Here is a 25,397-nt window from a genome sequence, read left to right as displayed (position 1 = left end):
TCCTGAGTTTTCTGAACATGTAAATCTTGCAGACTGAAATTCAAACGGATGGATTGTTATTAAATGTGATTTAATAACATTCATGGTTGACAGAGGATGAACCAGCCTTACTGCTACTTTGTGTTAAGTTCTAATTAGCAAAGTTTATCCTGCTGGCCGGCCAAACTAAACATCTGCATTCTAGACGTGGTGGTGTGATGACATTAGCATTTAGCTCACAGCACCACCGTGTCGCTAGCGTCGCCGTAGACTCACACAGCCTGCCTCTACCTGAGCAGCGCACGTGCTACACCGCTGAGCTGCGGCGGCTCACGTGCATGCGGTGTCCACACAGACTACAGCCAGTTTGACTTTGATAACGGCCATCAATAATAGAATGTCTTCATTTGCACCGTCTATTTTTAAAAAATAGGTGAGATCCCGAATGTGTAGACGAGGCGCTGCTGCAGCCGTGCGTGAGACGCGTGGTCCACGCCGGCTGCAGGGTTGCTACAGACTGTTAGCATGAAAAGCAAGAGGTTCTGCAGGTTGTGTGTCGCTGCTGTTAGTCTTCTTAAAAATGGTTCAACAATCTCCTGAAACAGTTGGTCGTCTTAGCATTTCTTCATCACACTTTACTCAAACAGGAGGAAACGGTGCATTTGTTGATCTAGTGAGTATTTATAGCAGCTCCTTTTGTTGACAGTAAGAAAAACATGCAGTCCATTTAGTAGATGTTCTGGAGCTCTTGATTGTATCAAATGATCTTCATCAGCAGATGACGTTTGCCCAGATGTCATAGAATCGTAGCTTTTTGTCCATGTTGGCTTAAACACTGAGTTTATTGTTGAGGTGAGATTGTTGTATCATCAGACCAGGACCTGCTCCCTGTACGGATATAAAGGCTCATTCTAAAGTACCGAAAACACAGCAGTTCTTATTTTCAGGTGATTATACACTAATTAAAACATACTTATGAATATTATATTCCATTTATGCCGAGTCCGTTCTGCTAGATGCCACTAAACTCTACACACTGCACCTTTAAAATGATTGTTATTGTATATCTGTTCTGTCATTAGATGAAACCACATGTTAATACAATGAGATACAGTAAAGCCAGAGGTTATAAAGTCATTATGAAAGCAGATTATACTTCCTGCTTGATGCCATAACGCTGCTTAACTTGTAATTTTTGTGAGTTTGTAATAAATACTGCTTCTCATCCTGTGCTTTAACCTGCTTTTACTCATTAAATTGTATAATCACATGTCTTTCATGGACTTGATCAACCACAGCGGGAGTTACAGCGCACTGTTTGACAGTATAGTGATGATCTGATCAGTCTGGATGATCAGAGGAAAGTATTTGTCTCCAGAAGAGGTTAAAACACATCTTTACTACTCCTATATTTGATCTCCTTTGCAGTTTTTTGTTCAAGCCTGTTTCTTTTGAAGCAGAGTTTGAAGATTTCACGGAACTGATGACACACGGTTTATGATTCCCGTCAGAAAAATGAGCTCCCCGAGAGCTCTCCAAACTGCGTTTGTACCAGCTGACACATTCATTGCAAAAACACAGACTGAAGTTAGCACTTTTGTATATTTCCTTTGGCGTGTCATTACTTCCCACTGATAGAAGAGAACTCCTACTTCCTGCTGGCTTTGCTGTAATGTCTTCTGTTCCATTTCTGATGATAGAAAGGAAAGGGAAGTAAAAGATTCCTTCATTCCAGTTGGAAATAATGAAGTGCTTCCCAGCTGCTGTTGTCGTCTCATAAATAAAACACTCTTGTGTTCATAATGACTGTTTTGTGTTCTCCTGTGTACTAACACCATCTCTCATGTAGGAAACGCTTCCTCACATTCTCAGGAGACCAGTTACCGTCTGTCTTATGTTACCAAATGTACACTTTTATTTGACAGCAGCGTACCGGAACTCGATCCACAATACGTTCAACTTCATTTACACGCTTTTCTAGCGATGATATCAACGTAGCCCTGGGCATGAATATCTAGTTCCACTCTAGACTTCAGCCAGAACCTGTGTGTGCTACTTTAACTATACAGCAACACTTACTGCTGAAGGTGTTAATGCAAGCAAGTCTGTTTCTTTATTTATTCAACCTTTATTTAACCAGGATGCCACACATCCATATGTTCTACCTCAGATTCAGCTTCAACTCTCTCCTCTTTTATCATTTCTTTAGTAAATATCTGCTGCTTCCAGCTTCTCTGTTTGGATGATTTGCTGTTTTTCTTTGTCTTGTGTGAAGGTAAATCAATAACTCGGGGCTTTTGGACTGTTAATTAGACAAAACAAGACATTTGAAGATGTCAGCCTGAGCTTGAGTCAATCGCACTGATCAGTTAGTAGCCGGCCAATCAGAAGTTCAGTATGAAATATCCATAAACTACAGCAAATTGATGAAAGTCTTGGATGAGAGGTGAGGTTGGGAGCTTTATATTAGAAAAGTATGAAGAAAGAAAACTGATATTATTGAAAGTGTTTTCTGAGGTGACAGTAAAGTGAATCATTAACCTTTAATATATAAGATGCCTCAGTGTGATGAACACAGAATATATCTGGACACAGATATATTTACATGATGATTCAATACCATGCACTTATTATATTATATATTTTTTTATATTATATTTGATTTATATATTACCTTTTTTATTTTGACGTATACCATTAATTTACTGTAAATATGCAGTATTAATGCCTCTGCTCAGTGTGTCACGTTCACCATCATAATGCTTCTTCTTTGCAGCAGCAGCTGTTTCAAAGAGCCTTCATGAAGGGATATGTGAATACATTTTGTGTTTGAAGTATAATGCAAATAATCTTTTTTTTTTTTAAGATATTAAGATTAATGATAACAGATTTAATTGAAGAAAGGACCAGCCTTTCTTTCATTGAAGCCAATATTTTGTTCCTTAATTTAGTATCTTAAAACGCGGCAATATTCTTCTTTCAGTGAAGCTAAATGAATCTCTTTGAATGTGAAAAAGCATTTATAATATTACAGATAATATAATTGATTATAAAGGCTTTAAACTCATTGGTAACTTTATTTAGCATTATAAGCAGTATATAAAGCATTAATAAATGCTTTATAACACACTAGAGTGTAGCTGCGTAGCGTCGTGTTATTGCTGCTGTATAAACAGACAATAAATGATAATACAGTAAAACACAGCTGTTATAATATAAAATATGTCTTCAAAGGAAAAATGATAATTGTTGACAAATACTGAACCTTAATAAACACTTAAAATGTCCCAATATCTGCTTATAACTCCGCACTATAACATTATAACGTGTCTATATACTGCTTATAAATGCTAAATATGGGGACTTACAGTGTGAAGTGAATTTGTACTGTATATAAATAGTGAATATTACAAAATGACATTATAGATCATGTGATATCATCTAATGTGTGTCATGAACACCGTGTTCTTTATTGTAGGACGTAATGTCAGTGGAGGATGAATCCACTTCCTGTTACTGCCTAATGGACTCGGCGAGCTGCCACCTGCTGCTGGACCAGCCGGGCTCGTACGCCCTGGTGGGCGAGCCCCTGACGCAGGCTGCCGTCAAGAGGCTGAAGCTGGCTGTGTTTGGGAGCATGGAGGCCAGCTCCATGAGCTACAGCCTGCGGGTGTACTGTGTGGACGACACGCCGCACGCCTTTCAGGTGGGGGAAAGGACGCTGTCAGGTGCTCCTCGGCCTGTGGGGGTTTTTTTTTTCCTGCTTTGGTTTATTCAACAAAAAAATGAGTCATGTTCATTTCCAGCAGCACTTTGTTCACAGTTTCAGTCTTTTATAAGAGCAGTATTAATGGCTGAAGTGGTAAATGTACATTCTTTGCCCAGTTTATAAGCTGCTAATTCACAGGCTAAAGCTAATTTAATGCTAGACTGAGTTATTTAAAAATAGGTGGCGAGCTGGAACGTGTACAAGACTACATTTCCCAAAGCTTGGTAATAGTTCCCTGGTTGAAGTGATCAAGAATGCAAAGTGGAGAACACCATCTACTTATTTTGCCGTTGCATGAGTTCATTTGTTTACTCTGGAAATGAATTTTTCATTTGTAGTGACTTTGTTAGCTGTGTTTTTATGTGTGCAGACACATTTTGCCTCCAAAGAATTTGTGTTTAAAATGTACTGCTGTTTGCAACGCTGTGCACACTGCTACATAAAATATAGATGGAGCTAAAAGTTTAATTTAAAACCTGCAGCTAATGGCAAAGCACTGACAGGATAGACTCTGCTAAATAGTTTTATATTAACAATGGATTAAATGACTGTAATGTGAAAGATTTATCACACAGCTCTGCCACTCCCCTCAGATCTACGGAGCCTATTAGCATCTTTTAGCTCACAACTTTACTGTTTTAGTTCAGTCTCACCGCTCTCATGGGTGTTATTTCCAGAAGAAGCAGACAGCTGTTTAATAAATCCCAGCTGCTACAGCTAATATCAGACTTACTGTACATACATCTCCAAATGAATGCTAGCTTAACAGGCTAACATGTTCGCTATATCAACTTTTGAAGGTGTTAATATGTCGGTGCTGTGTCTGCAGGTTTAAAGGGTCAGTACACAGATATGATGAGAAGCAGGTGTTTTCACTCACCTGTGGTAGTTTGGAGATATCTGTAGCTGAAATATACTCTTATAATGACATTTCAAAATTCATCTGCAGCATCTTTTCCCATCAATAGTGTCCACTCTGGATAATCTACAGTAGATAGTTTCAACAGTGAGGTGTGTGGCTCATTAGATTATGTGTGCAAATGTGTCCTGTGAGCAGATGAAAGTCCACTCACCTCCATGGTAATGAGTTGGGGTTAGAAATGTCTGGTACCACTTTATAATTAAACCAAGACTATCTGCATGGCTAGATACAACTAGAAGTAAGAGAGTCTTTAAATTAACTTGAAATAAGTGTCTTTAATGTCACTGTTGAGCGGAGGAGAGAATTCAAACCAACAAATTCAGCAATCTTTCTGCATTGGTCCATCACCACTGCTATCTCTGACGTCATTCACTTTCACCTTAGCGATTTCTACTCCATTAGGAAGTGCATATTGTTAGGATGTGGCCTAGATTCAACCTGAACGTGTGTGTGTGTGTGTGTGTGTGTGTGTGTGTGTGGTTTTTGCCTGGGTTCACTGAGGCAGCAGGGACCCCAACATGTGCTCCTCCACCAGTTAAAGCATGTGAGTGATTGCAGATTCATCAGCCGTGTGAAACAATAGTGCAGTGTAGACAGTAGGGACTCAGTAACAGCCTGACACATTCTCATCCAGAGGTTTTAATAGACTGAGACAAAGGCTGCCGTACTGTAATCACTGCCGTTCTTTTTTTATTTAACTTGTTTGACTTGATTATCCTTCGGCGACCTATAGGGTTTTTAAGCATTGAGATCTCATCAGTGAACATCAGGGAAATCAAGCTTCTCGTCCTCCCCTGAGAGACTAGACTAACAGACGAGCCGAGCTGAACGGAGCGTCGTGAGCCTCGTGACTGACTCTGCCTCCCGACCGCCTTTCTGTCATGTTGCAGCCGTCAGCGGCAGCTGGCTTTAAAATGCATTCTGGATTTGGTTTATGAATTCCCAGCCTGCCGAGCAGATGCCAGACTTTTGCATGTCCCTTGGGTTCCTGTCTGTTAGCGCCACATCTCTGCTGTGTGTTTTCCAAGCTTTCCAGCACAAAGTCAATCACAGACTGGATTCTGGATCAACAGGAAGCCTGATGCAACACAAACATGTGTGTGAGGAAGCTGAGACCAAGAGAGGGTTATGATTGACTGTTTTCAGATATTTCCTCTGATACTGCACAATGCTTGCACTTTTTAAAATGAATTAGTCATCTCATTCCTAAAAGTAAGCAGCTAAACATTCAGTTCAGATCTTAAAACCCATGAAAATCAGAAATAAATGTGTATAGTTTGTGTCAGCTGTGACGGTAAAGACAGGCAAAGTCTTGCTGCATAGGAAACAAGTCAAGGTCACAGCGTTCAGGTTGTACTGAAGAGACAATGGACACAATCCTCCTACCTGAAAACACCACCCATACTACTGTAGTACACTGTAGGCAGTGTAAATACTACCAGGTAATATTGTTCATCTCAACCTTCAGCTGTTAGTCAAAGGATCATTTCTACAACATCCTCAATCTCGTCATCATTAAGATGAAAACAGCTCATCATCCATAACAAATCTATTTCAAATAATAAAAATGAAGGATTTTGATCAGAATAGTTTTGTGATTTTAGATTTTAATCCTCTTGGATCTCTCATTCTTTTATACTTTCATACAGCAGATCAGTAACCGTCACACGTGACTAACCTGACGTAGCAGATGGTTTGTTACATGGAACCATCGAAGAAGTCGTCCTTGGAAACTGTTTGGGAAATGGCGGCTACTTTTAAAAAATACTTGTCAGGTGATGAACATCTGTCTATCACCATGTATCACCATGTATCACCATCTATCACCTTGTGAGGCAGCTGGATTTAAATAGTCATCAAAATGCTACTGAAATAAAGCTCCTAATCTATAGCCATGAAACTGAGCAGCCGCCTACACAGGACCAGCGGCGAGCCGTATAGTCCGTGTCCTTGGCGGACGGCTGTGTCTAGACCTTCTGCAGGTTCCTCAGCTGGAATTTAACAGTTTCATGTTTTTTCAGATGCTCAACAGCACTTTCACATTCACACTGCAGAACAGGGGACTAGATTAAGTTTATAACACCCCCGTTAATAGTGACGGCCTACAGTCTCTGCGTTGTGTTGTGATGATGATGATAATGATGATGATGATGATGGTGGACTAACAGCTGACAGTAACATCAGTTGACTCCAACGAAGACGCTCCGATGTGGATTCAGTGACGTCTGTTTATTGCTTACAAACACTTCGGGATTTGGGGGAAACGAGTCTGGTCTGTAAAACTATTTAACATAGATAAAATCTGAATCAAAGGAAACTTACAAAACTAATAAATGATTTCTGTGACGAAGCTTAATAACCGTTAAATAACAAACAACAGGGCCGACGGTCGAACCTCGACCAGGATCAAAGACTCAGTATATTACAGATTATTGATAGAGATGAATCAGTTCACACAGATAATCACTCTGAATGTCAATATAATTATAATTAGTAATAAAGTCTATCTCGGGTCAGCTATACATTATTATTATTTACAGGTTTAACAGTCACACACTCACCTGGTCTGACTGGTTCCCCCGGTAACGGGCTTTATAGCTGCATCGTTACCATGGATACTATGTAGCCAAGTATTAAATATTAAATATAAGATAACAGCATAAAATAATGAAAATAACACAAATATGTACACGTTACAACTATTAAATAAAGGTAAAATTATATTCTATATTCAAAGATTTTGCTGTTAGACATAGTGACCATTTAAAGATTTAATGTAACATACAGGAGGCAGATGTTACACAGACGTACACAGAGTTTCAAACTTCTGTTTTTAGACTGAATATCTTTCACATTAACGCAGGCTGAGGGGGAATTTCTGACTGTGATAAACCCAAACATCTGTCTGTGAAGATGTGTTCAGTTGGACGGTGCCACCGCAGTAATGATGAAGAGCACAAGGCATAAATCATCCAGACTCATCTGTTATCAGGATCAACTAACGTCTGCCCACCGTTAGCAGTGCTAGCAACAGAAGTTTCATTCTTCTTTGGGAGTCATAGTTTGAAGTTTGTACCTTTGACTCTTTATTAAAGTACTGTGTATTTATTCTTTTATACTCGTTCAACCAGTCCAACCCCAAATGTTGTCTATGCAGAATTCACAACTCTGTTCCTCTCGCTGGATTTGACATCGCAGCGTTCTCTCAGCTGTAAAACATGACGTAAAACACATCAGTGGAGTATGTGATGTGTCAAACAGCAGGTCAGGAACAGGCACAGTCTACACAAAACTTCAATCATGACATTTTGACAGCTTCTAATGAGTTTAAACGAAGTCGTCACCAGATCCAAGGTAGCTACATGTTGTAGGGGGAAAAACAAAGAAAGCCAGTGTTGTCCGGCTGCTCAGCGTCTAACAGGTTTGAAAGACAGAGGCAGATGGCAGAGGAGGAATGCCATATTTCAGCTTCCCCGCTGTCACATTTGTTTTTTTCCTATGAGTGCCTTTCATCTGCATTTTGCCAGCAGTTGATTGTTTTCACACCTTCAGCAATGACAATATGCAATACGCCCCAGGCACGCTTCTCTGCAAACACATACGTAAAAGTGCTTACACACACACACACACACATGCCCACACAAGCTCTTTGCACGCACAGACACTTAGTCAGAATCAATCAGCGTGATCTGGCATTAGTTACATCTCTGTTCCCTGTCTTTTCCCTTTGTGATTGAGATGGCTAGAAGGATAGACGGGCCAGACACTGAACCATCCCACCGGGACACTGAACAATGATGACAGATGAATACCTGCAAGCGACAATCAAAGTGCTCTTTCATCATCACAAATTCAATTTAGGAGATGGGTGTTTGCCCCCTGACGCACCCGTTTCCACGGCATTAAATTCAAGCTTCAATCTGTCATGTTGAGGCTGGAAATGTGATGCTAATGGAGAGCAAGAGTTGTAGGATTTGTTCAGTGGAGACTTGACGTCCCTTCTTGGCAGCATGTTTCTATGTTAATATTTGTGATGAGTCAATTAGTGGATGTGACAGAGGGAAAGATTAGCAACAGGTGTTCATGCTGATATGCAAAGGTAGTGTACCTTCAGAGGGAAGGGAAGGATTCCTGTATGCTTCCTCTTGCATTCATCTCTCTTCTGTTCCTTTCTTTGTATATTACCGTCCTCTCTCACCCCCTCTTTCCTCCAGACCCCCTTGTCTTCCTCTCTCACCATTATTCTTGATTACCTTCCCTCTCCAGGGAGTGGTGGCTGCAGAGAAGATCAGAGGGGGTCAGCTCCTCGAGGAGCCAAAGATGTTGCCTTTCCGAGCGAACACCTTCAGCCTCCAGGTGTCCATCCAGGATGTTCCCCAGTTCCTGTGGAGCATCAAACCCTTTACCACATGTCAGGTAACAGCGGCAGTTAACTGACAAGATATTGTATCAAAACATGGATTGGATCCCAAAGTGCTAATTTGCACGAGTCTGTTTTTGCTGCTAATAATTACTGTGGTGTTTCCGCACTTATCAATCAAACAGCGTGTGGAGAGCTGTGAAGTGTTTTTTTGTTCAAGTCAATGATTCTCTAGTCGGCACTAGAATAATGTTTATCAGGTACCATCATCTGATAGGCTCTTTATAAAGGATTTATAAAGTATTAAAACTTATTAATAGCCAATAAATGATTGACTAATACTGTACAGATCAGTTTGGTTAATATTATCAATATGTTAATAAGAACATTATTCAGGTTGCCAAGTTGTAAAAAATTCATTTCAATTCAAATTTTATTTGTATTTCACCATTTCATACAAAAGCCATTCATTACAAATATGAGCATGTACACAGACAGTACATACATACAAACATATAAGAAATGTACATTAATCATATACAAATACATACACACATACATATACATATATATAAGAACAATGATACTAAGATAAATTCCAGACACTTGCTCTTCAGATCAGTTCTTCATTTATTATTGTTAAAAGTCTTTATTAATGACTTATTACCATTTATAGTTAAACTTGATTGCTTATTTATTGGGAAGTCTGAAATTCAAGCTAACGTTTTAACATTTATAAATGCTAACGTCATGCTAGGGGGGAAGTAATTTTTTGCCGTGCTGTCGTCATGCTGGTCAGTCTGCTGGTCGCCCAGTTCACCACTCTGGTCTGGACTGAAATATTTCAACAACTACTGGTTGGATCACCATGAAATTCAGTAGATCCATTGATATCCCCTTCAGGAGGAACTGCAGTAACTTTGGTGATCTTTAGCTAGCACCGTCATCATTTATCAGCAAAATAATGACACTCTCATCAGCCTCAACTGTACTTATTGTTTAGGACTCATTTGCAAATGTTGGCATGCTAACATGCTAAATTAAGATTACTTGCTAAACATCAGCATGTTAACATTGTCACTGTAAGCATGTTAGCATGCTAATGTTAGCACAACTTTTCCACACAGCGCCCCTAGTATGGCTATAGTTGTTAATGTCTTATAACTGATCCATAAAGCTTTAGTAAATGATTGGTTAACATTAATAAACCCTTTATAAAGGATGTCTTAATATCCTGAAATGCATTTCTATTATATTAACACTTTGTTCACCAGTAGGTTGATGACAATGATCCCACCAGTCCTAAAGAAGCATTTTCAGATGTAAATGAACACTGAACACTAGAAATCTCTGCTGCTTTCAAGTAGACTCCACTTGTGATAATTTAAATCCATCTGCTGATTGTGAACTGTTCACAATAACATCTTATGATAAGCGATCCGTATAAGTGATGTATATTATTTATGCAGAACTTTTGGTCGCCATGGTAACACATATGCGCATCAACACTTGAAGTGCTGGGATTTTGCCTGATCAAGCAGATGGTCAAAAGCTGTGTGTAGCGCACACAGAAACATGTGACATACAATCACCTCCTCTTCATTCTGTCTCTACCTGCCATTGTTCATAACATCAACTGGATTTGCAGTCCGTTAATACTAATAACACTTATAATCAGTTATTTCTTCCTAAACTCGTTGTGACATCAGAAAACAGATATACACATAAGAAGCATTAAAGTGATGCATAACGTGCACCAGAATTAGATTTCCCCATGTGAGTCCCTGCATCACCAAAACTGTCCAATCACTGAGTTCCTGTTCAGTCTGTATAACTTCATGTTAACTTCAATAGACGGCGTGAACACCAGCAGGACCAGAGCTGAAAAGCAACAGTGTTTTCTTTTTTTTTTCTCTTGTTTTGGACCAAATGAACTGAACCACAGGTGTGAAAGTGAACTTAGTATCTGCTGTTTAGATCATCATAGATCACAGCTGCGTAGCTAAAGTGGACCTGAACTCACGCTGTGCGTGGAGCGGACGACCGTATAAAGAAATCCATCACAAGCCGACGTCGACTCGAGCTGAAAGTAGAAAAAACGTTGGAAACCGAGTGTTTGGAGTCTCATTTAATATGAACATCTGACATTGTAACATTATATGACTGAAAGTAAGGGAAAGCATCATACATCCCCTTTAATAGTCCACTCAGAAAATGGTTGAACTACAACAACGCTGAAGGTTTCGTGCCTTGATGCTTCCCTCAGTTCAAACCCAGTTTGATGAGAATAATTCCTCTTCAGCTTTATATGTGTGTTTGTGTGAACCATGTTGTGCTTTAAAACTGTGTAAATCCTGCTGTCACATACATTTCTTTGTTGAGGATCATAAAGATGGATGTGACTAGAGATTAATAGCTTTGTATTTGTTTTTCTCTTCAGGAGCATTAAGATGCAAACAGTAGGCTATTAAATGGAGCGCAGCGCTGCAGTCAGTGAATTCTGTTTTGTACCTGTTGTTGCTGTTGTTCAGAGCAGCTGAGCTGTGTCCCCACTGTACGCTGTTGTTGCTTAAAGATCTGAATGCATGGTGAAAGCTCTGTGTTTCAAAGACACCCACCCCTCTCCACGGCCTTATTTATGAGGGCCTCGGGAGGCAGGCAGGCACCGCAAACCCGCTTTGGTGGAGCAGGTGTAGAATAATAGCCGAGCGTCGTGCCATACATCAAGTCAGCTTTTAGTGCTAAAGAGCATCCGAGCTTTCCACGTCCATCACCCCTCCTCCTCCTCCCCTCGCCGCTGCTGCCTCTCCCCGACTCCATTATCTGCTGCTGTGTGCTGCATCAAGCAGCTGAGATCAAAGCCACAAGGGTCAAGTCTTCAGTAGGCACACAGGTCGGCGCTTTTAATGCCCTAGTCTTCTCTCAGAATCGTTTACAGGTCACTTTTAATATGCAGATATGGCAGAGACGGAGTCTAGCGGAGGTCAAGGACGTTTCCCTACAGATGTGCCTGTTCTCTAGAAATTAATTAAACATCAAAGGCAATCTTTTCCCTGTTCCTCGTCTTCCCAGATACAGTATACTGCTTACAGTACTCTGCCCGCAAGCTGCTTCTGCTACCAGAGTTATTGTACGGAGGTTCAGGCTGGAAAGACTTTCTCATTTTAACAATAGTTATTTCCATGCATAAATATATCAAGCCATGGAATCATTGAGACTTACTTCAAAGCCAACTCTTACCTTTTATCTCGCCTCGTGTGTGTGTGTGTGTGTGGCTTCACATGTGACAGTGTGGCCAGATGTAGAACAGGGAGCTGAATCATCTCATTTTAAAGCATATGTTAACAGTGTATGTTGCTCTTCTTCTTCTTCCGCCTCCTCAGGAATTCTCCTTCCCCCAAGTGTGGTGCAGCAACCAGCAGCCCCTGCACTGTGCCTTCTCTCTGGAGAGATACAGCCCCGCCACCGCCCAGCTCTCCTGCAAAATCAGCGTGCGTCAGGTCAAAGGCCACGAGCAGATTCTGCAGGTCTACACCGCGGTGGCCGAGGTGAGGCTCTGCAGCTGCGGGAGGGGGTGTGGAGGTGGACGCTTCACTTTTTCACACAACCTTTATGTAACCTTCCCAGAGTGTGTCCACTGACAGCAGGGCCGGCTCTCCTGAGCTCGCACCGTGTATTAAGAGGACACTTATTTTAATTCTTCACAGATTTATGCTAAACGTGGCTAACACAAACAACACAGATCCAGCTGTTCACCGTGTTTACTGTATATATTTTTTAACCTTTATTCATCCGGGGAGACACGTGTCCCAGCAAATAGCCTGCTTCACATTCACATGCACTAACACCTGGGAGCTGCCCGGCGTTAACAGCAGTCTTCTGTCAGCTGCTGAGCGGCTCCACTGGAGCAGCGAGGAGTTAGAAATCCTCACTCAAGAGCACCTTGACAGTAGTTGTTAAGGCAGGAGGGAGTGTTACTCATTGATTTTACCCAACTGCTTTTTCACAACCAGTCACAAACGTGCTTGTCCTACCTCAAGGCCAACAGCACTATTTAAACTGATAGTATTACAGTCAGACACTGATTTTTATGGTTTGATTCAGTTGTACCTGGATGATTAGTTGAGGTTTGTTAGAATTCACATCATCACTATGTTTATTTTGGCTCTACAGTAAACAGACTGGAAGCTTCTACACTGGATTTCACATTGTAGGTTATTTGGTCGGATAAATATAATCAACTCAGGATTTTTAGAGCTGCGTTGCACTATTAGTCGTGGCATTTTGAACAGTTTTGAGCGACATCATTTATGACTTCCTGTCCTGGACTGTGTCTAGTGTCTCTGCTTCCTCTCCTGAGTGACAAACTAATGTTACTGTCACATCTTCCATCTATGGTGTCAAATCCAAAGTGCTTCCTCACATTACTCCTCAGATGGTTTGGTGTTATAATTATCTGTTCAACTCCATTTAGCTTTAGCAGAGAAAACAACAATAGGCTGGTTTAGTGAAGGGCAGCAGAGCATGCAGCGGATCAGACGGACAGCGCTGGAGAACATGACTCAGCCTGTTGCACTTAAACACTGAGAGTTTTGAATTCAAACTGATGATTATCGTCTAGATATTAAAGTCCCTCCATTCCGAATGTGTTTTGTTCATTGTATCTTCACTTCTTCATGTCTGAGCTTCACTGTGCTGAAAGATTTATGTTCACAGTTTGTTTTAACATTCCAGCTGGAAGAATCTCTGAAGCTAAAGCTAACTGTGGTCCAGTTTGCAGTGGACTTGTTCTTTAGTTTAGTAACTTTTGAAATGAAACATTTTTGCATATTTGACAGACTAGATGTTCTTCTCAGAATTTTTAACAAGGTAATTAAACTTTTTCATGGAAAAACTATATCTGACACAAATTATTATTCAGTGCGAGGGAGGAGAGGACCTTTAAAGTGTTTCACACGTTTCAAACAGTAGTTTGAACTTGGAATAAAAGTGCTACCTTGGGCGTTTCCATTGCACAGATTTTATGTCTCGCAGCTGCGCTCAAAGTTCAGTCAGTTTCTACTCTCTGGCGTCGACCTTTTCAATGAACGCAGCTAAATAACGGCTGGAAGCTACGTAACCTGAAAGCCACCCTTGATGTAGGAAAGGGACAAAAAAAGATTTAAACCTGATGGTTAGCTTACCTTTCTGTCCCAAAGAAGCTAATGACAGTTCCTCATTTGTGTTGACATGTTTCAGTTGTGAAGAGTCTCTGCAGGGACAGTATGGTGCAGTAGAGGACACACAATGTACAGTCTTTATTCTTCATGTACACATGAAACATACAACTACACTACAGGTTTCCAACTGTGCAGAAGGTTGTAAAGAGCACATCAGCCTTCTGTTGAACAGCACTACCCAGCGCTCATCCCTGACAGAGGAAGTGATGTCATGATCCTGGTGGGTCATTGATTTATATGAGCAGAGTGTAAACGCGCTGCAGTTCAGTCTGCTAGTGTGATACTATACTAAACAGGTTGATGGCAAATGAAGGCCAACTGTGTGATTCCACCTGACAAACTGCACTGAAACTAGACTCATATGATTGAGTTTGTGAGTTTTATGTGTTAAAGTTAAACGGAAGGCGAGCAAATATCTGCAGGACCTGAGTGTCATGTGACTGTACCTTTATAGTCATTTCCTGCTGACAAAATCAAAATAAAATGACACACTAGAAGATGTGAAGACGACATATTTGAGCGATCTATAAAACACATGTGCTTTGCACTAAAGCTGTTGGTGCTGCAGCTGGATGTTGTGGCCGTAACAGACAGACAGACAGAGGGTCAAAGTGGCAGAGAGTGTAATATTGAAAGGCTGGGCAGGAAATCACTGCCAGCATAAAGATGGGAAATGTGGTCTTTAAGTGATACACCCAACTTAAACCTTGAATACTTTACACATAGCAGAGACAGACTCTGCTCCGTTACAGAAGACTCTGAGTCTGATAGTGACTCCGCAGACGTTAGTTTACACATGTTTGGGAGCCAATCAGTAAAAATGGAGGCATGTTCACCAAGCTAGCCAATGAGTGAGCTTAGATCTGACCAATTGAAGAGGCAAACCAATCACTGTTATTGATATGGATTTCTGATAATCAATAGAAAGATTTGCTGTCGGTCTGAGAGATGTCATGACTTTAGACAGAGCTGGAGGCTACCAGATGTCTTCACCTCTCTGTTGTTTTGTTTACTAAATATGTACCAATGTTTTAAAATGTTAAGCATACTTGTCTGAATCCTCCTCATCCAGGAAAGAAACTCCACCCATCTGGCTCTCCAAGCTGTTTAAAACAAGCACCAAGCTGTATTTGCAAATCCTATCTGACCCTGGTCTGATCACAGTCTGTTTCTGTTCTGCTCCTCCAGACTGAAAAAGATTCGGTTCCATTTTTTATGCAGACAGACTGCACCATCACGTCCCAGACGGGGCCCAAGGCCTTCAAAATCCCCCTGTCCATCCGCCAGAGGATCTGTGCCACCTTCGACACTGCCAACGCCAAGGGCAAGGACTGGCAACTCTTAGCCCAGAAACTCCACTTAGATCGGTGAGCGTATGATGTATGCACCCTGTCTGAGATCACATGGTATGTGTGCACCTTTTTCCTCCGTAATGGCCTCGCCGTGAACACACGCTGATGAGAATGATAACAGTCCTGTGAGTGTTGTTAAGCTCATGAATGTGGCTTTATATGCAGCTTGTTGCCAGGTGCTTTTTTTATTCTCTCAGCAGCAGCAGCAGCAGGAGGCAGGACTGATTATTTAACTATACGGCACATAAGTGACTTTGCTCTCTGTTGAATGCTGTTGCTTATGATGTGTGTTGTGATTCTGCCTTAATAGACAATTTCCACCTCTAACATTTCTGTCTTACACCAGTCAGTCTAACATCTATGTCATTATCAAATAGAAATATACATTTATGATGAAAGACTATAGTGATATTGACTCAATCCAGTGGCTGCGTTTGCTTGTGGCGACTGTAATCTCCTGTTAAGTGTGTGATTCATGAGATGAGGTATCTAAGAGTCTTTTGGGATTCCAAATTATCCAGATAAGCTTTCCTCTCCAAGTTGGGCGTCTTTGAACAGAGCCTGATGTGACCAATGGCTGCAGCCTTTTATGTTTCTTGTTGTTATTTCTGCTGAAAAGTCCCAGAGAGCAGCAGTGAAACACTGCCCCCAACTGGACTCACCACTGCACTGTACTGACATGATAACAAACTGCTTCTTCTTTACCTTCAGTCACACCTGAGAATAAAATCCAACCAGCAGTGTTTACAGTCATTACTCATGATTTATGATACAAATATATTCTTGATTACATTTCTAATAGAAAGGTTTTTTGTTTTACCTGCACATGAAAGCAGATGATAGTGCTCACTGCACCGAGACACCTTCAGGTACAGATAAATACAATAGGTGGATTTTAAATAGTCAGAAGAAGGGGATATTGATTATATATTGATTCAGTACTGACATGTCCTGAATAGATATAATCATAGTAAAATGTTTTGCAGTTTTTTGACCAGTGGAACCAGTATGTGAAACATGAGATCTGAAACCCTGGAATCAGTTTGTATTTATCTGTGCTGTAAAGATTATTTACAACTACAATTATCAAAATGTTGAAGCTTCTCTGAAATAACATAATGAAACTGTTCTGTAATTATACAGCACAATACATGCATATTATAGCATTTAAATGTAATTTGTTATGTAAGAAGATGAATGAAAAGCTGCCAAACTGCTACATGAACCAGCACATATGGATAAATTCCTTTAACATGCTAAACGTAATTTTATCAATATATGTATCGATAGATGTGATCAGTTGATGGGAAAATGATCAGAAAGATGTTCTTCAGCCTCTCGAGGTATTAAAAGTCTTTATTTAATCAGGAATATTGTTGTACTGGTTTCAACCTCGCAGGATCTTCATCAGGCTGAAAACAGTAAAAACATAAAAATCAACTGTTCTTCCTCTTCGATGCCGCTGCTGACAACACACTGTGTTCATGACGTGTACTGTAGCTACAGCAGTGTGTTTACTGTCACTAACACCAGCACTCTGCTGCAGGAACGCTCCTCCAGCTCACACTAAACGGAGCATTTCTGAAATTTCCCTAAAGATCTTTTTTCTTCATTCTAATAATACAAAACTGTTACCAATATATTAAAAAAACATGTTGACTTGTAAATCTAAATCTTGTAAATCTAGATCTTGTCAATCCTAAATGTGGTTTCAGTCAGAACAGAATAGAAGAGAGGAACATTTCTGATGTTTTCATGGCATAGATGATGTTTTATGTGCTGTTCTTGTTCATCCAATCAGATGGAAGTACTGATTGTTTGACTCATATCAGCCAGAGGATAAATAAATGCAGAGATACAGTAAATATGTGAAGTCTTGTGTCTCCTGTTCATTAATCCAGCTGTGTGTGCTCCTCCTACAGAAACCTGGGTTACTTTGCAAAGCAGCGGAGTCCATCAGCAGTCATTCTGAGCCTGTGGGAGGCTCGCCACCAGGACACTGCTGACCTTGATTCTCTAGCCAGCGCCCTGGAGGAGATTGGCAAGATCCATTCCAAAATCTCCCCCAAGGAGCAGGATGAGCCGGAGTCTGACTTCAATCACATAGAAGCGGGAGCGGTTCTCTGCGGAACGGGCAAACTAACGAGTCATAAGACAGAGGATGCTGCTCCTGAATACACAGGCTGAGAGGAGGAGAGACACACTGACGAACTGAGACATATCTGTGTGACAGACAACACACTGCGGCGGTGCGCTGGAGGGTCATGAGGCTGCCGGTGAGTAGACTGAGCGAGCAGTCGACACGCCGACCAATCACAACGGGTCGTGGTGGTGAGCTGTTGCCTGCTGTGGATCCACCACCCTCTCTTAATAGAATCTGTCTGAGGATGGACTGTAAATCTTCTTCTGCCTTTTCACTTTATTTTTAATTTATTTGTTCTTTATTTGAAGTTAAGGCTGCCCCCCCCCCCCCCTGTGTATTCATTTTCCAGCTCAGATGATAAGTGGGGGAGGAGGGGTGGAGGGTGGAGGGTGGGGGGGTGAATTTTCTGAACTTTTGTGTCTGTTATTTTCTGAATCTGTGTTAGAAGAGAGTGGAGCTCCTTCCCCCCCCCCCCCCGGGACTGTCCCTGCCGTCTCCTCTCCTGTCCCCAGTGGTCCACACAGCTCTGGACATATTTGCATAGACGCTCTTATATGCAAATACGGTGATACTACTGTGGTGTCATTTCAGAGACACCTGTAACTGATTCTTTTTTTCCACACATACCCCCTGAGTCACCGGATGAATGAGGACACTTCAATTAGAAGCTGCTTTTTTTTGGCGTCCAACATTATATTTTTAAATGGAAGCTGCTAATTGCTTAAATGTTGTGATTGTGAACTTTCAAAGCCAAGTATCTTTAAATTTAACCATTTTCATCTCTTTTAAAAATCCCAAAACATCTAGTGCTATAGGAAGACTTCCAACAGACAACCGCTGTTGTACAAACAAATCATTAAAAGTATGATATCAGCCCCCCCCCCGTCTGAGCTTGAAGGACAGCGCGGTCAGAAGAGCCTCCCACATGTCGCGAAGGAAAGAAAAGTGTGGTCACTTGTGTGTAATGTGGCAGAGTGAGATTTTGAACTGTGGCATTACAGTTCATTACAGTTTCCTCCACCGACTGATAGAGAGGGAGGAAGCCATAAAAACATCATTTCCTGGCACTGAAGGGGAGCGCGTCACCGTGTCTTATCACCCAATTCCTGCCATTAACACCCGTCACATAGACCTCATATCAGGCCTATCAAGAATGGGAAAGGTAATCTTTTTTTTCTCCCCCCCATTATGATTGTTTCTTTAATTGTGACTAACTGGATTCTCCTTTTTTCATTCCTGCAAGCAAAGAGTGTCAAAAAATGGAAATGTGTGCTTTTGTAACGCTTAGCGGTGGCTTATGTTGCATTGAGAGCATCCTGTCTGTGCGGTACACCCCCATCACACTCAACGTTCACCCTCATCATGGATGTGTTGCAGCTGTGTCTACTGTAAAACTCATACAAGTGAAATTCTGTTTTTTTAAGAGTGAGCTCAGACACACACACACACACACACACACACACATACACAGATGTATTCTCACTATGTATAATGCTTTGGTGTAAGACTAACCCTGTTTCAGGAGCTAAAAACGTTCACATGTCGTGTCCATGATTTTCTGTCACCTGAGTTGGTCGGTCTCATGCTCTTTTTTGCTTCACGCATGGCCTTCGGCTTCATATCACTATTCTTGTGCCTTGTTTAACTACTGTAAATGGTGAATGTTGTAAAGTACAGATGGGGATGAAAAAAAAGAACAATTAATCATACTGACATACATTTAAAGGTATTAGTTGAAAAAGTATTTAAGATTATAATATTGAATAGGCTGCAGAGCTTTTCTAGTGCTGAACATCTATGTTTGGTAACGCCAGGGCAGCTTTGTGGTATATTGTATCTATAATTATGGACATTTTGGATGTTTTCTGTACAGTAGAATTTGCAAATGTATATGCAGCCTTTTTGGAAATAAATGTACAGTTGAAAGATCTCAACTTGTGTAAATGCTAGTTGTTTCGTGTTGTGCAGTTAAAATGTGTATAAATCTCAAAACAGTAAAAAATAAATACATTCATCATTTTTTACACGTAGTTCCAAAAGTTACAAATTGTATTTGTACAGAGTCCAGCAGGTGTCAAAAAATAAAATAATAATTCATGTTGCACATTAATTGTTTATGCTTGCAAATATTTATATAAGACCATGTCGTGTGTAATAGAGCACTGATCAGGCCAGTGATCAGGAGCACTGGGGGCAACGTTAGCTGTTGAGCCCCGGGGTAGTTTCCCAGTTGATAATCCCGCCCTGGTGTAATGCTGGTGTAATGTGAGACCAAATAAATAAAATGAGACCAACGTACTTGATATGTCTGTATGAACTAACAGAATGCATGAATGCATTTGAGAGATCAAATTACTAATTTCTGCACACTTTTCATTCTCTTCGTGACACCTGCCAGGGTCTGTATGATTGAGTCATTTTTTGTGTAATTTACACCCGTGTGGTCATGTTTTAATAACAGTATTATTTTTATGGTCTCTTTGTTAGCACTGCTCTAGAAATAATTGTAATATTTAGCTAGAGAAAGCAAAATGAGGCAAGAATATTATGCCTTTAGTTTTTTTAATTGCAGATTGAGTAATGACATGGGCTGAGAATCTTAATATAAAACTCAATGTAGGCTTCAAAAATGAATAACACCGCAATGAACTTGCACTACAGTATAAAGGGAAAGCCAAACGCTATTTTTACAGTGTGACTCCTCCTTAAGTAAAGTGTAAAAAAACAAATATTTCAACGGTTGCTCAATACAACAATGACTCTTACTGTTCGGCTCTCTAAATTCTGGGAAGCAAACTCACTGATCCACCTGAATGTGTGAGTAATGCAGCAGTAATGTGGGGCAGCGTAGGCTGTATTTCCGGACTGCAGGGTGTGTACTTCTAGGTGGTGGAGGCTCTGTGAGAAACATCGCATAAATGGTGCAGAAATATTGCGCGGTACAACTAAAGGCTTATAAGGTAAAGTTTGGGTGGATCAAAGCCACTGAACACAGAAGAATCAGTCAGATTATTCAAATCTATTTCATTCTCATAGGAGTGGCACGACCTTCCAAAATAAATATGTCACACTTCCTGGTGGTGAAACTTAATTTAGACCCTCTGGTTGAAATGCAGGTAGAGGAGTTCCTCAAAAGGTTCTTGGTCTAAGTTCCTGCTGTTGAAATGTGGCCCAATAAGGACTACAGAGACATGAAACACTAAGTGCTTTTACATGCATATTCTGGTTATTTATATCCCTGTTTACATGATTCTAACAGTATCCTGGTTTCTACTGGGGTACTCCTGGTAGCATATCCAGGTTTCTGAAAGAAGGATCAGGTGTTTATATGTGCAAAACATAACCAGGACACTCCAAAAACCTGATCATAACCAGGATACTACTGTGCATGTAAACACACTCAATCTGATGAAGTTTGAGTTGATTGTTTGGTCGATATGCTCTTGACTGACAATTGCTGTTACATCCGGACCCGACCCAGCGCTGCGTCCAGGGCTTCCAACCTCTGGAAGTTTAGTGAGAAGATAGTGCTGCATTTGTTTGTGGGGGTAGAAAACTCTGGTAATGCACCTTAACGCTGGTCGCCACCCACCTTAAAACGGAATAAAAAAAGAAGAGGAGCCAGCTGCCAACCAGGGTGAGTCTGAGACAGAGGCAGGAGCTGCCTGAGCTTGTCAGACTCCCAGATAATGAAGTGATGAGTTTACAGCTTATAGCAACTTAATACGATATAACCTTAGTCTCTGGCTTTCATTTGATATCTAGTGTTTGCAAAAAATGTTGCAGATACTATCACCTGTTAATGACGTAGCGTCCTAACAACGCTATGTCATTAGCGTAGTTAGCACATATTAGCTCGGAAGGCTAACTTGTTTACTATTACTATTTTGGTTGACTACAACCAGAGTTAAATCTTAAGCTTAATCAAAGACATACTCTGTATACTATAAAGATGGAGGTGGGAGGTGATGAGAGGTGGGATGGTTGCTTTGGAGTCAGTTTGAAGCCCCGAGTTTCAGCTTATTGTCGGCGCCATCTTGTCCATCTGGAGTCAGGACCTTCCATATAAGGAGTGCGGGGCGTTGCCTTTCATGCTCTGGAAACACACCCGCTACCTCAGACCCAAGCTAACGCTAGCTTACTGGGAACACCAAGTGCTGCACACCTGAGCCAACCTTACTTTAGCTTAATTGTGCTAACAGGGCAGGTGTCATAATCAAGTAAAATTAAACTGTGAAGTGAAATATTGAGACAATAGTCCGACTCAGCGTGAGTCCTGGAGCCGCGGTGAGCAGCACGTGAGCCAACTGTCAATCACAGCTGTCAATCAACGCCCACACGGCAGACATCAAAGCTACTATAAGTCTTCAAATCTTATTAACAGAGCAGTAATTTCCAAAACGACCACCAGCACACTTATTACAGGACCTAAAACAATTAGAGGTTATGTAAATGTTATATGTGAAATATTTGCTCAAATGATTCAAACTGTATCTCAAGCTGTATGATATTAGAAATGACACAAACATAAACAGTTCATCAGCTGTCCAACAAGATAATGTTTGTAAAATCTACAAAGATATATACAGCATTACAAAAGCTAATCTGATTATTGAGTCAAATATTTAAATGAATCAAATATGTCAATAATAACGTTTAAATCAGACTGGACTGACATACAGCACCATTAACTATCATGACAGTATTGATTGACTTCACAGGGCTGAAAGGCACACGAGGCCCGACAATGACTGTATGTTGTAGCTCGAACCACTAACATTAGCAAGATGGCCGTGAAGTTATTGTCATTTAAGCCGATACAGAGCACTGGTGGGATGAATCAGGTTGATGTCACATTTGTCACAACACTAACTAACTGACATCTCAACAGTGACAGGATACCAGCTAAACTGTAATATTACAACTACTCTATGTTTTAGTTTCTTTTAAAAAATGTTTTATTGTACCCTGTTTTAATATATATAATTATTATTGTAATCTATCATCTGGAAGCAGCTGTTAACATTTGTTTTTCTCACAACTGTTCAGCTGCAAAACCTCCATCTAGCTAATCTGAAAGAAATGAGCATCATGCTTTATGGGTGTGGACGTTTATGTTCACGTTTGATATATCATGCTCAGTACTTGCTAAATCAAGAGCTTCTGCTTTTTCACTATGACTCTTCTCTCTAAACTGTAAAAAACCATCCGGCGTGGGTCATTACAGCAATGACTGTTGCTGGTTCTTCCTTCTCTGAAGGTAAGAGTCTGCTTTGAAGTCTGTGGTTTCAAGTTTCACAATTTCCAATCACAACACAATGAAACAGATATATTTTCTGTAATTACATTCAGAAAGTAAACTCACTAATCCAACCAAATGTGTGAGTAATCTCTGAGTGATGTTGTATTATTGAAATGACAGTGCTCACTGTGAGAAACATTACATCATTTCTGACAAAATACCACATGATACGACAAGTGATCTGAAAGTAAAGCGTTGGTTTGTGGCCTGTGAGTGGAACACCATCAAACACACAGCAGCAGAGTCATAGACGTGTGTGAAGTGAATGACACAATCTTACACAGTATTTTATTTTTTATATTTAGCACAAGACTATATTTTACAACCTGATAACAAAGTAAAATCAATTTAAATGAATCAAACAGTTTGTCAAGTCATGAATACACCAGTCAGTTTAATACAACTATCATGAGAACATTGATTTCCAGGCCTCACTGTGAAGAAGAAGATCTGCTCCACAGCTGGACAGGAGGCTGAAGAGGGAAGAGCAGCGGCTAAACCAATCAAACCAATAAGCACACGTTTGGAGAGTGTAGTGAGAAGCACTGAAACATTCAGTGAAGAGGGATGAGCTAGGAGCAACATAACCACTGCACTACATACACCACATACAGCGAGTGCCCTTGAGCAAGGCATCTAAACATCAGCATAGTTTAAGGTGGGCTTGTGACAGGTAGGTTTCTCTAAGTGTCTGAAACTGACAATCTGACATTAATGCAGCGGTTGGCCAGATGTGTTGAGCAGGGTTTGAATTTTTAACTTTCTATTAAAGGCACCCTGTGGAGTTTTCTTGCAAACAAACAGAAGTTATGTTTACGTTGCATGTTGCTCACTGAAAAGCTCCGTGTGTTTCCTCGATCTGTAGATTGCATTTCCTTCCTTATAAAATATTTCCAAAGCCAATTTATTTTAAATCCTGTATTTTTTACATCCATGTTTACTAGCTTCCAGTCTTCTTCTTCTCTGCCTTTGCTGGTGCACGGATAGATTTCTTGGGGTATAACAGACGCCTGTAGATCAGTCCGATAGTGTTCAACCATTTGGCTGGACTGTATATCATGAGAAACTGCTCCATAACACTACTAGAGGTCAGAAACACCACGAGGTACCTTTAAACTCATTTTTATTCATTACACAACTGTTTCTAGTGCTCGTGTGCACACCATGCCCCTTGCCCTTTAACTCCAAACTGCATCTGACGGATCAGACTGTACATGGTTGTACATAGACGGCTTCCAGGTGTGACTGCATGTAACTGTGTGAGACAGCAGAGAAGCTTCTCTGGTGGAATAAAACAAGGTCATCACTGCATTCAACTGCTCATTCTGTGAGTAAAAATCGAGCAATAATGCAAAATATTTTCATTTATTTAATGTTATGTTTTATTTGAACATATATTTTAGTATTTCAGTAGATTTATAGTCATCGGGTGCATTCTTTAGGAGAGCATTCATTTCTTTTCTGTTTATAAGCCTCCATCACTTTGATGCTGCTCACTATAACAAATACAAACGTTTCATGTCGCCTTAAACAGGTGCTGAAGCTCTATTCAGTGTGACTTTTCGTACAATTGTTTGATACCACATCTGTCTTGACAAAACCACAACTGACAAAGCACTCTGCTGACTCAGAATCACCAGCATTAGTCATAGCTTTACTCCTTTTCAGCCCATTTTCTCATTTCCTGTCTGTCTTTACACATACAATTTGTTCACGCGTGTTTGTTAGTGTACTTTCACGATGCTTGATGCCCCATTCACTCCTGTGCAGGTTCCCCTGTAACGTTTCCTCCAATAAAGACGAGTGATGTGTTAATGTGTGTTTACCCTTTACTATAGCCCCTTGAACTGTATGTCAAAAAGATCCCCTTAACCTTCCACAACATAACCTTCCTCCATTCAGTGCACACAGAGGACCCTGTAAGAGGAGGGAAAAACAGATATTTTCCATATCATTCGAATTGATCTTGACCTCAGTGCAACAGATGAGCAGAGAGCAGTACAGTCCGTCTGAATGCAAAATTCATGTCTTATCTTGGAAAAAGTGGCTTCGAGGTCTCAGCCTCCTCCCTTGCCTTATCACCAAAAACACAAGTTCCAACTGCATGCATGGGGTAAACTGTGCAGAAATCCTTCCACATACAGCGTCGACTCTAAATGATTATGGAAATAAAATTGAGAAAACAGAAATGCACTGTTGTATTGTAAAATGTAGAAAAGGATGCTGATGAGCTGCAGTGCACAGTAAGGCTCATGGTCCCTGCAGTGGTGCAGTACATCTTGTCTCTAGTTCTCAGTCTGCCTAGCAGCCCGTGAAACCATCAGTCAACTACCAGTCCGATGTTTGAGTCA

General features: G+C 40.7%; 1 protein-coding gene across 3 annotated transcripts in view; it reads left to right on the top strand.

The window, feature by feature from the left end:
- Positions 1-19,678, top strand: part of unc5db (unc-5 netrin receptor Db) — a 185,444-nt gene extending 165,766 nt beyond the window's left edge. For all 3 annotated transcript variants that reach the window (XM_044362152.1, XM_044362146.1, XM_044362144.1), the window contains 5 exons: positions 3,458-3,685; positions 8,937-9,086; positions 12,414-12,578; positions 15,438-15,616; positions 17,524-19,678. In XM_044362152.1, coding sequence (XP_044218087.1) covers positions 3,458-3,685; positions 8,937-9,086; positions 12,414-12,578; positions 15,438-15,616; positions 17,524-17,788 — 987 coding nt within the window. In that variant the 3' untranslated portion in view covers positions 17,789-19,678. The remainder of the gene's footprint in view (positions 1-3,457; positions 3,686-8,936; positions 9,087-12,413; positions 12,579-15,437; positions 15,617-17,523) is intronic.
- The last annotated feature ends 5,719 nt before the right edge of the window (positions 19,679-25,397 follow it).

This window comes from Thunnus albacares, chromosome 2 (genome assembly GCF_914725855.1).
Source record: "Thunnus albacares chromosome 2, fThuAlb1.1, whole genome shotgun sequence".
Lineage (NCBI taxonomy): Eukaryota > Metazoa > Chordata > Actinopteri > Scombriformes > Scombridae > Thunnus > Thunnus albacares.
Note: the sequence above shows the minus strand (reverse complement) of the source record. Positions and strands in the feature narration are given on the sequence as shown.